Source organism: Triticum aestivum, chromosome 5D, assembly GCF_018294505.1.
Source record: "Triticum aestivum cultivar Chinese Spring chromosome 5D, IWGSC CS RefSeq v2.1, whole genome shotgun sequence".
Classification (NCBI taxonomy): domain Eukaryota; kingdom Viridiplantae; phylum Streptophyta; class Magnoliopsida; order Poales; family Poaceae; genus Triticum; species Triticum aestivum.
The window spans coordinates 248834738-248845758 of record NC_057808.1 but is presented as its reverse complement, the minus strand read 5'-3'; the positions used below and the strand labels follow the sequence as shown (position 1 = coordinate 248845758).

At 45.4% G+C, this 11021-nt stretch overlaps 2 protein-coding genes across 3 annotated transcripts; one reads left to right on the top strand and one right to left on the bottom strand.

Moving 5' to 3' along the window:
* The first annotated feature begins 1118 nt into the window (after window positions 1-1118).
* LOC123120498 (MDIS1-interacting receptor like kinase 2) lies at window positions 1119-5925 on the top strand. The gene is made up of 3 exons (XM_044540508.1): window positions 1119-2718; window positions 3269-4229; window positions 4731-5925. Exons 1-3 carry the CDS (start codon window positions 1243-1245, stop codon window positions 5069-5071), a joined length of 2778 nt encoding a protein of 925 aa, XP_044396443.1. The 5' UTR covers window positions 1119-1242; the 3' UTR covers window positions 5072-5925.
* A 147-nt stretch (window positions 5926-6072) lies between these two features.
* LOC123120497 (protein MALE DISCOVERER 2) lies at window positions 6073-9988 on the bottom strand. Of its 2 annotated transcripts, none has more exons than XM_044540507.1 (8): window positions 9569-9988; window positions 9371-9491; window positions 9178-9265; window positions 8473-8589; window positions 7564-7868; window positions 7269-7459; window positions 7012-7144; window positions 6073-6893 (listed from the first exon to the last, which is right to left on the bottom strand). In XM_044540507.1, exons 2-8 carry the CDS (start codon window positions 9462-9464, stop codon window positions 6310-6312), a joined length of 1512 nt encoding a protein of 503 aa, XP_044396442.1. In that variant the 5' UTR covers window positions 9465-9491; window positions 9569-9988; the 3' UTR covers window positions 6073-6309. The 2 variants fall into 2 exon arrangements, with proteins under 2 accessions (XP_044396442.1, XP_044396441.1); XM_044540506.1 differs by having other exon boundaries at window positions 9581-9988.
* Between the last annotated feature and the right edge of the window lie 1033 nt (window positions 9989-11021).

The window sequence follows — 11021 nt, the reverse complement described above, 5'->3', positions numbered from 1 at the left end:
TGAGAGAAGTAGCAAAGTTCCTCCATCGAGGAGGGAGTTTTGCAATAATGCAACCCGCGACAAACTTGTCCGGTAACTCACACTTCAGGAGCTCCAGCTCCTTGGCATGCATTGTATTTCATGAGCCTGGTCCAATACAGGACGGTTATCAACCATCCTGTAATCATGGAACTGCTCCATGGCATACAACTCACTGCCAGCATCGGTTGCGCCGAACTTAGCTTCGAGCGCATCCCACAAATTCTTGGCAACGCGCATATGGAGATATGCGTCGACTAGCTTGTCTCCGTTCACAGTAAGAACGGCTCCAACAAAGATGGTGGTTGCCTCCCTAAACGCATTCTCCTGTTCAGGAGCAATCGTTACCGTGGGAGACACACCACCAACCCAGAACACGTTCATTGCTGTGAGCCACAAGGTAGTCCTCGTCTGCCAACGCTTAAAATGCGTTCCAGTAAATTTTTCCGGTTTCAGAGTAGCGGCGAAGCCATGAGTCGAAAAATGCCTAAAATAAGGTTTTTGGATTGTTGGAAATATTAGCATTTTTCCGACTAATCTAATCCACGAGTAAACAGTAATCATGGAAAATACGAGATGCATCTCATACCGATATCTAAGCATGTGAGCACGTACAATACATAGAACCGAAACATCTATGAACAACATATATACGGCTAGCGCATGAACGAGCAAATAGGGGATGAACGAGGCGAGGCGAGGCAAGGCGTGGCGTGGCGGAGGAGGAGGAGCGCGCGTGTACAGCTCCTATTCCCAAGCTCCCAATAGCAAGTGGTAAAGCAGCCCTTATAAAAAGGTCTCACTCTTCTTACTTTAGCATATGGGACTAAACTTCCCACACTTCCCACCACTTGCCGTACACATGCATGGGCCTTAGAGATTAACTAGGTATTATTGTCTTACATGAGCCTAAGCCCATCCATAATCCATCACAGAGTTTAAGCTGACCATAACTTTGACCATCTCCATCAAGCACTCAAATTCAAATCCCATACAATTCCACGCCGCCGTTTTGGCGTCCTTTTAATCGCGCGTGTTCAGATTTCAGGCGCTTGTTCATTCAGAAGAAACAGAAACGCATACCGTTCCACGGCGAGATTTGCCCGCGGTAGGTACAGTACAGGGAAGAAGAAGAAATCCGCCGCAGAATCGCGACGATTTAAGGCGCCGCAACGAGCTCTCATTCATAGTCAGCGACTCAGAATCGTGGAACTACACCCGGCCATGGACTCGCCATCTCCTTGGAGAACACTACTGGCCTCTCTCATCATACTCATGGCGCTCGTCTCGCCCACCGCAGCCCCGCCGCCAACCCCCGGGGAGCAAGCAGGGGCGCTCCTGGCCTGGAGAGCCACCCTCGGCGGCCAAAGCCAGCGCGCCCTGCGATCCTGGGGAAACACGTCGACGCTCTGCAGCTGGCGCGGCGTCAGGTGCGGCGCGCGGCGCCGGCCGGTGATCACCGGCGTCCACCTGCGCGGGGTGCGGCTCGCAGGGACGCTTGGGTCCCTCGACTTCGCGGCCCTGAGGGCCCTGACGAGTCTCGACCTCTGGCGCAACAGGCTGGCCGGGAGCATTCCTCCGAGCATCGCGGCCCTCGGCGAGCTCCATGCCCTGCTCCTGCAAGGCAACCAGATAAGCGGCTCCATCCCACCTTCTCTAGCAAACCTCACGAGGCTGCATCTCCTGATGCTCCATGACAACCAAATCTCCGGCGAAATAGCAGGACAGATAGGAGAGCTGGGTAACCTTGTGAGCCTAGACTTGTCAGGCAATCAGCTGGTTGGTAGTATCCCCTGTGAAATAGGCCACCTAAATCACCTGGTCAGGTTGGATTTGTCTGACAACAAGCTTTCAGGTCCGGTTTCCTTCTGTCCAGCCAATAACTCCACAGTAAATTTAGAAAATCTGAATAGGCTGTCATTATCCAGGAATAACCTAGCAGGTCCCATTTCCAAAGATATTGTGAATTTATCCAGCCTCCAACACCTCGACATAAGCCAAAACAATTTTTCCGGCTTGATCCCGGGCGGTGTAGGTGGCCTGAACAAACTCACATTCCTGCATCTTTCAGATAATCAGCTTTCGGGACCGATTCCTCCGGAAATCGGAAACTTACAGAGGCTTAAGCAGCTTAACCTTAGTGCAAACCATCTTGAAGGCTATATTCCAACTAGTTTAGGAAACTTAACACAGTTAACAGCTCTAAATCTTTCGACTAACGAGCTCATCGGGCCCATCCCTAAAGAAATAAGGAATTTAGTGAACTTAGAAAGTTTGGGACTAGGACAGAACAAACTTACGGCGTCCATTCCAAACAGTCTGGGGAATCTGACAAAACTCACCACCTTGGACCTTCATGATAACCAACTTTCTGGAAACATCCCTCGAGAGCTAGGTTATTTAGTGAACTTGGAGGAATTGAACATTTACAACAACACACTAAGTGGTTCCATCCCAAGTAGCTTAGGGAACTTGACAAAGCTCACAACTCTATACCTTTGCTATAACCAATTGTCTGGATCCATTCCACAAGAAATTGGAAACTTGAGAAATCTCGTTTGGTTGACTCTAAGTTCTAACAAACTCTCCGGTCCCCTGCCATCCGGTCTTTGTTCCGGAGGCCGGCTACAAAATTTCACTGCTTATAACAACATGTTGGTTGGACCCTTGCCAACAAGCTTGCTAAGATGCACAAGCCTGGTACGATTTCGTCTTGAACGAAATCAGCTCCAAGGAGATATCTCTGAGATGGGGACCCAAATCTTGTCTACATAGATATCAGCTTAAACAAACTATTTGGTCAATTATCTCATCACTGGGGTGAGTGCCACGGACTTTCCATGTTGCGTGCCTCAGAAAATAGTGTCACTGGAGTCATACCACCAAGCATAGGGAAACTGTCTCAGTTGAGGATACTTGATGTTTCATCAAATAAACTCGAAGGACATATTCCTCCAGAAATTGGCAATATAATGACATTGTTCAATTTGAGCCTTGCCAACAACTTGCTCAGGGGAAGTATACCGCAGGAAATTGCGTCTCTAAAAAATCTGGAGTACTTGGATTTATCTTCGAACAACCTAAGCGGGCAGTTAGGGGGATCAGTTGGGCAGTGCTTAAAGCTTCGCTTCTGAATTTGAGCCATAATCAACTCAATGGTAGCATTCCTATGGAACTAGGGATGTTGGTAAACCTACAAGGATTGTTAGATCTAAGTGACAATTCATTTAGTAGCATGATACCAACTCAGTTGGGTGATCTTACCATGCTTGAAGCCTTGAATCTTGCACATAATGCATTAAGCGGCAGAATTCCGCCATCATTTCAACGCATGAACAGCCTCTTATACATGGATGTGTCTTATAACAAACTAGAAGGGCCCGTGCCACAAAGCAGGCTCTTCAAAGAAGCTCCAACCGAATGGTTCGTGCATAATACACATTTATGCGGTGATGGTGTGAAAAGTCTGTCCCCTTGTGACCACACGTCAAGTTATCAAAAAGGAAGGAAGTCTAGAGCTATTTTACTAGCTACAATACCTGCCACTGTGACTTTTTTGCTCATTACTGCACTAGCAACATGGCAATGTAAAAGGAAGAAATCCAAGGCTGAAAGTGCAAAGGGACTGGAACAGGTCAAGATGTTCGCCATCTGGAACTTTGACGGGGAAGATGTGTACAAGCAAATTATTGACGCCACAAAAGGATTCAGCGATGCTCACTGCATTGGAACTGGAGGGAGTGGATCTATCTATAGAGCCCAGTTACCAACAGGTGAAATATTTGCAGTGAAGAAGATTCACACGATGGAAGATGACAAGCTATTCCATCGTGAAATAGATGCTTTGATTCATATTCGGCATCGCAACATTGTGAAGTTATTTGGCTACTGCTCTGCTGCTCATCAGAGATTTCTTGTGTATGAATATATGGATAGGGGAAGCTTAGCAAAATCTTTGCAGAGCAAGGAAACTGCAATTGAGTTGGATTGGGCAAGAAGATTAAATATCACTAAGGATGTTGCAAATGCTCTGTCCTACATGCATCATGATTGCTTTGCACCGATAGTCCATAGAGATGTAACTAGCAGCAACATTTTGCTTGATATGGATTTCAGTGCCTGTATATCAGATTTTGATCTAGCAAAAGTACTAGATGGAGATGCACCAAACTGTACAAGGCTTGCTGGGACGAACGGATATCTTGCCCCAGGTAAAATTATGAGTATCTATCGGTTAAATCTTTGTGTTGTCATGTTTTCTCTATCTCGTAAACGTTTCGAAGAGGTCATTATTTGGCGAATTTGTAATAAAACGTTGTAACAGGTTAGGTTTTATGCATCTATAATGACGAGGCCCAGGGGAATAAAATATTTCATCATCTAAAACCCTAAACACCTATTAGTACTGACTTTGCTTATGGTCACTAGAAGTAATGTAGAACAGTTTACCATGCATTTGCCTACAGTACACATTTTGTCTCTAATCTCTGCAGTACACATTAGCCACGTCAATCATCGAGCCCATTTGTTTCACTAACTATTTGCTGTTAGCAATTTGTAATAATGGACATTGGCTGTGTACGCCTCTAGGTAAGATTCCAAGTGATTTCCATTTGTCTAAAAACAGTAGCTACATCGATACATATATAGTACTTTTTGCATCTTTACATACACATTCACAAAAAGTTAACTCGTCAATATTGGCATAGCAGAGCTTGCGTACTCAACAAGGGTGACAGAGAAGTGTGATGTCTATAGCTTTGGAGTACTTGTGCTCGAGTTGTTCATGGGACATCATCCAGGTGATTTTCTTTCTTCCATGGCCAACAGAAGTGCACCACTTGAGGATTTGTTGGACATCCGGCTCCCATTCCCTGAAACTGAAATAGCAAGTGAAATATTCAAAGTGATCGTGTTTGCTGTTTGTTGCATAGAACCAAATCCATCATACCGTCCAACGATGCAACAAGCAATCAAGGCGTTCTCTACAACTGAAAGACCTGATGATCAGCTTGATTATCAGCAAACTGACATTGTCATCCCTTCCACCTAGTCGTGAATGTGCTCAAGACATTTTTTCTTCATTTTAATTAGAGAACGTTTGCAATACATCATTTGTATGGTGTTTCATTTTTGCATGACTACATGCCATGTACAATTTATGTTGGTTGTAAGAAATTGAGAAGAAAAAATTGTTACTCCCTCCGTTCACAAATATAAGATGTTTTGGATATTTCAATATGGACTAGATACAGACTCAAATGAGTGAACAAACACAGTTAAATGTGTCTATATATGTCCAATTCATAAAAAACTTAGAACACCTTATATTTGTGAACGGAGGGAATACTAGTTTGGTTCTTGTAAATATTTCTATAGCAGGGCTCTTGCTGTCTATCCTATGTGTGATTCTTGAAGGATTATAATTTATAATTCTTACGAGTTTTCTCTACATGCACTATTTGATTTGTAGGATTGCAATCCAAGGATTTTTTTTCCATAGGATTCAGTTTGAGTGGTGTGCTAGTGATAGGCTTCTCAATACTTGGATTGGTTTTGTTTATCATGTTCGTTCGAGTAGTTTGATAGTTTTGTTCTCATTTCTGGCAAGACCATTGTTTGCAAACTTTGTACTCAGCAATGTAATAACTTAAGTCATATGCATCTCATGATGCAGAGAGCAGGGCTAATAAAAAACTTTTGTTATCAACTTTTACAATGGTGGAATATGGAGCACTGTCTATGTATGCTACATGTATTAATTAGATGGTTTCCAAGGGATACATGAGAGATAATAGAAATGCAAATACGGTTAAAAAAAAGTGCAAATCTATCATTGCAGAAAAGTAGACAGGACTTGCGATGTTTCGTTAACGAGGTTCACCATCGTGGCTAATCCTGAGGAATGATTATGGGCTCACCTCCCCATCTACCAAATTACATATTCAACACAATTTTAACAGATACACGGCATGCTATGCACACGATAAAATCAGGACGATTCACAGACGATGGTTAAATCAGGCCGTACATGCGTATGAGTGAAACAACACAGGACGCTGGATTTACATATCGTGCACACGCGGGCGCCAGTATCGTCCATGGAGCAGTTTCGTCAAATGATAATTACTATTCCTTTCAACTTTTAGAAATATGCAGGCTCACAGTGATCCAAGGACAAAAACAAACTGAGGCCAAAAGGATGTACCATATATCATACAAAAAAAAGTAATGGAAGAAGAAACTAAAATGCAAAATCTAGTATAATTATCCTTCCCTTTACATGTCATTTCAGGTGGATGCAGTGGACATGATCTCGAGCTCGGCCCACCACAGAGGGTTATTCCTCGGGGTCGTCTGCTCCGGCGACAGTCTGACGGCGCCTTTCATCAGCCCCGCGACCTCGGCCATGGACGGCCTCTTGGCCGCCTCGCGGTTTATGCACAGCCTCACGACATCACACAGCGCCGCCAGGTCCTCTTCGGGCACAGGCGACGACGCCCTGAGCACCGGGTCGGCCATCGAGCCGATCGGCCGCTTGCCGTCCAGATAGCTGGAGGCCCAGAGGACAAGCAGGCCGTGGTCCTCGGAGAAGGGCAGCCGGCCGGAGATCACCTCGAGCAGCAGTATCCCGAACTTGTAGACGATGCTGTCCTGGCCTGCGGATCGCGTCGGCGCCGCGTCGGCTTCGTCGTCCTTCCAGAACTCGGTGTCCGAGAACTTGGCAGCGTAGTCCTCGGTGAGGTAGATTGATGAGGAGTTTAGGGTTCTTGGGGTGACAGGAGGGTCTAGCTGGTTCATGTGCTCCAGGCAGTATGTCACTCCCATGATGATGCGCAGCCGGGTAGGCCAGTCCAGGTGCTCTGCTTCCCTGACTGCATCGAAAAATATGGATCGGATGAGCGTCACTGTTTCTGAGAGAGAAGTGGCAAAAGCGACAACATCATATCTGCATATGGAAGGTGTTCAGATACTGATGATGTTCACACTCACCGTGCAAATGCTCGAAGAGCGAACCACATGGAGCGTACTCAAACACCATCATCCTGGTGAACGGATCGTCGCATGTGCAGTAACCAAGTAGGTTCATGAAGTTCTTATGGTTCACTTTGGATAACTCAGAGATCTGGAAGAGGAAGAGTTGATCAGACACAGACAGCAGAACATTGTTGCGGTTTCGCCTTCTACTTATGCAGTACCACAGAAGTTGAAAGAAATTGAGCACCGTTGCAGTTTCGCCAATCAGTTACCTTGTTCCTAAATTGCTCCTCAGACCGATCCGACCATTCTTTGGCAGACTTAACTGGACTGGAGGCAACAGCTATTTCAACCCCACTCGACAGGGTTCCCTTGTACAATGCACTGTCAGATACAGTACCGATCACATTGCTGAAATTCTCACACGCCGCCTCAAGTTCGGCCCTTCCTAAAGAAGGAACACCTGCCCACAAGGTAAAGCACACTCAACATCTCCAAGTACAATCTGTGGCACACATTTCAGATGATGTAACATGGCATTTTAGCTTCAGGTAATAGGAGACTGACCTGTCACGAAGGCTTTCCTTAGCTGTCCACTCAGCCCGGTAGCCCATGGATTGACGGTGTTATCCTTCTTTCTACGGGAGACAAGTAGATACACAACAGAGGCTATAATCACAAGGCCAAGCGCTCCACTGACGCACAATGCGTAGATAACCCAGTGAAGCACAGAAGAAGAGTCGTTGGTTTCAGCTTGCGAATGCGATGGCGGCGAAGACATGGGATGCTGATCAGTAGCCTTAGAGGAAGGTGCTGATTCTTGCAGCCCCCTTGCCTGTAGGAGTTGCCTCAGGGTGGTACTCCGTATGGTTCTGCATAAAACATCAATATAAATTGAAGAGTATGATTGGCAAACTTGTATAGTCCACAGTTAGCATATCAGTATTCTCCACGCTTCAAGCTTTAACATATTAATGCTTAAGTTTTACTAATGTAAGAGACAGGTTACACATCCCTTGTACATCAGCTGCCATGTATACTTATGTTTGCCATTTGCCTTTAACCTATTTTTAGTGAAAATGAGCATGTATTTTAGTTTTTCGACAGAAGGTACTACATTTGTTTTTACTTACTAATCACATGATCTCCAATGCTAAATCTTTCTTGTTTGTTTTGTAGTAATACATTTCTTAAACGTTATGGAAGTGAACATGATCAAAACATCATGTAATGGTAAATCTAACAGTAAAAGTTTACCGAAAGATTCAAAGAGTGTGAGTTCTATTTATTTTATTTATTTTGTGGGGAAAAGATTGTAAGGTTTAACTAGTCAAAGTCAAGATTGCCGGTTAAACTGAAACAGAGTATTTTGGTTTTCAACTGCTTGTGTCATGTCAGTTTTACTTTAGAAGTTATGCCCATCTTACTCAAAAATTCTTACGAAAGGGAAGCTGGTATATAAAGAAGAAGACTGACTTTGTTAAACATTTTCTGCACAGTTGTTGCCTTCCATCAGTTAGAACCTCTGAAATCATGATACGCTCTTGCAACTCGTTAGGAATTTCAATTGACAGTTTGTTTCCCTTGACTAAGCTGCAAAGATCATCACATGGCTTTAGATTATGTGTCAAGCCCATAATGTAAAAAAAAATAAAGATCATGTATCAAGCACTGCAGAAATTTAATTCTGTAATGCTCCAGATGCAATTTACTCACAGAAATACTGTTCTCCCTAGACCTGAAGGACTGGATCCATGAAGGTAATATTTTTGGATATTGTAAAAAAAAGGGACGCATCAAGAAATGCTTAAAAGTCAAAACCTTGTTCCACACACGTATCCTAAATATTCCAGAGACAAAATCATACTAGCTTCCTCTAGAAAGACATCTAGCTGTCCTGCATATTCTCTACTTAATAGTCATGGCTTCTTCTAGTCCCCCTTTGACTTGTAAATCCATGATGCCACAAATAAACAAAGACAACGGCGTGCAATATCATGTACCCCTTGAAATCAAAATAGGACTTGTTCCATGAGTGACTTAATCATGACTAATGATACATACAAGATAACTACTTGCAAATGATTTGACATCTTCACAAAAGAAAAAAAAGGTAGCAATCATTTCACCATGAATTTGATCCTACAAGGACAAGAACAAGAACAGATCAGGCTGACTTACCGCGTCGCCGCTGCGCTGAAAACCTTCTTTTGTCCCAAATTCCATAACCATCCACTTGGGCGCTCTTCTCTGAAACTCATGGCTCGCCCTGGAGCACCAAGATAGACACAGATGCATGGTCAACCACTGTTCCACTTGAACCAAAACCACCATGACCGCTTCCTACTCACAACCCATGGGAAATCCAACTCACCTTCTTCACCGAGGGCGGCACAAGACTCATGCCTCTCAGACAAGAGGAAGAAGAAGAGCAAGAGCTGCGCCGCTCTGATGCTCCAGACCTCCATTCCGCCCCCAACGGAGTCCAGGCAGCTCTGCAAGATTGGTAGTAAAAGACAGTAAGAGCAGAACGGGAGGCGATAAAAAGGAGGGCAAAGATTCCAACTATTACATATAGCAGCACCTAAAGCTGCTGAAATCTTGGGCACGGTAGAAGCACACGGCGTTCCATGCCGCCTGAAGAAACGAATCGGGTAAAGTGTCTCCGCTACTAGTACAAGGTGAGTGGAGCAGCGGCGCAGAGTGGGATTTTTGGAACGAGCAAGTAAAGAATCCACCACCCCTCACGGATCTGTGTCTCGAGAGCCGGAATTTCAAAAGGGGGGAATGCGCTCAAAGAATGTGGAGAAGGAGAGGAGTAGCAGGAAAAGGCTAGGATGCAAAGAAGGTTAGAGGGGGGAATCGAGAGAAGAGGAGGCAGGGCGCGGGCAGTGTGCTGGGAACGGGATGAGCTGGGAGAGGCCGAGAAGGCAGAGGAGAAAGAAGAGCTCGGAGCACAAGTCAGTCCAGGACGCGGAATATTGGAACTGGAGTGTACTTTTGGGTGGATCGGAGGCAGGCGTGGATGTCTGCCTGCCTGCCTGTCTGTTTCAGGCCAGCCAGGTACCGTGCACACATGGCAGGTGGAAATTTCCCTCCCTTTTCTTTCCCTTATTAACTCTTCTTGTTTTACCTGAAATTGCGCAGTGATTTTGCGGGGTTTTCACCGGAATCAAATCACTGTCCACGGGAAGATGACATAGTTGTACTCATCATCTCGGGTATTTCCAACGTTGATCCCAAATCAGACAGCCTATTGTCTCTGGATCGGTGGAGACCAGTCTGCGAACAGTGATGAACTTTGCGGGAGTACGGATCGTCGCCGTCATATAGTACATTGACATCCCCGACTCACTCAAATACCCATTCTGGTCCACTTTTCTTTCACTCCACCCTTACTTTGCATCCGCATCCTCCTCTTTCGACGCCGCCGCTGTACCTCTCCGGCCGCCATCAAGGTACCGTAGGACGTCCGCAGCCGCCACTTGGACTACACCGCCGTCCACCTAGGATCCTCCCTGTCGACGACATCCATGACGGACACCACACCCGGCAGGTGTTCGCTCAAATGTCATTGAGCTTTTTGTTGAATTTCTTGCTGTTTTCTAGAGTAAGCACGATGGCGGGGTACTAGGTGAAGGAGGATGAGTTGTGTCATGCATGGTTGGTCGTAGCTGCGGACTTTGTAGGCATGAACTCAAGGAGCTCGATCTCTTTGGCGGCACGTGCATGATTTGTTTCATGCACAAAAGTACTCTACGACATACACATCATCCATGAACAGAATGTGAGGTCAATATCGCACCGATGGTACACCATTTGCAACTCCGTCATTAAGTTCTGCGGCGCAGTTGAAAGTGTGGAGACGATGTTGCCATTGGGAGTGTCAACCATGGAGATCATAAGTTTGCTTCTTCTTGCTCTACATGTTGGTCATTCATTCACTCAATGCTTCTCTACACATTGTATAGGTTGCACGCTTTGCCGTGAAGTACTAGAGGATCGTGGGCAGGCCATGCACGCAC

What these genes read in the sequence shown, in the direction of transcription:
- LOC123120497 (XM_044540507.1), bottom strand. Translation starts at nt 9,464, where the DNA reads ATGGAGGTCTGGAGCATCAGAGCGGCGCAGCTCTTGCTCTTCTTCTTC. An exon ending in TGCCGCCCTCGGTGAAGAAG is followed by an intron (nt 9,266 to 9,370) that starts GTGAGTTGGATT and finishes TTGGTGCTCCAG; the next exon opens with GGCGAGCCATGAGTTTCAGA. An exon ending in AGGAGCAATTTAGGAACAAG is followed by an intron (nt 7,145 to 7,268) that starts GTAACTGATTGG and finishes TTCCTCTTCCAG; the next exon opens with ATCTCTGAGTTATCCAAAGT.
- LOC123120498 (XM_044540508.1), top strand. Translation starts at nt 1,243, where the DNA reads ATGGACTCGCCATCTCCTTGGAGAACACTACTGGCCTCTCTCATCATA. An exon ending in TGCTAAGATGCACAAGCCTG is followed by an intron (nt 2,719 to 3,268) that starts GTACGATTTCGT and finishes ATACCAACTCAG; the next exon opens with TTGGGTGATCTTACCATGCT. An exon ending in GAACGGATATCTTGCCCCAG is followed by an intron (nt 4,230 to 4,730) that starts GTAAAATTATGA and finishes TTGGCATAGCAG; the next exon opens with AGCTTGCGTACTCAACAAGG.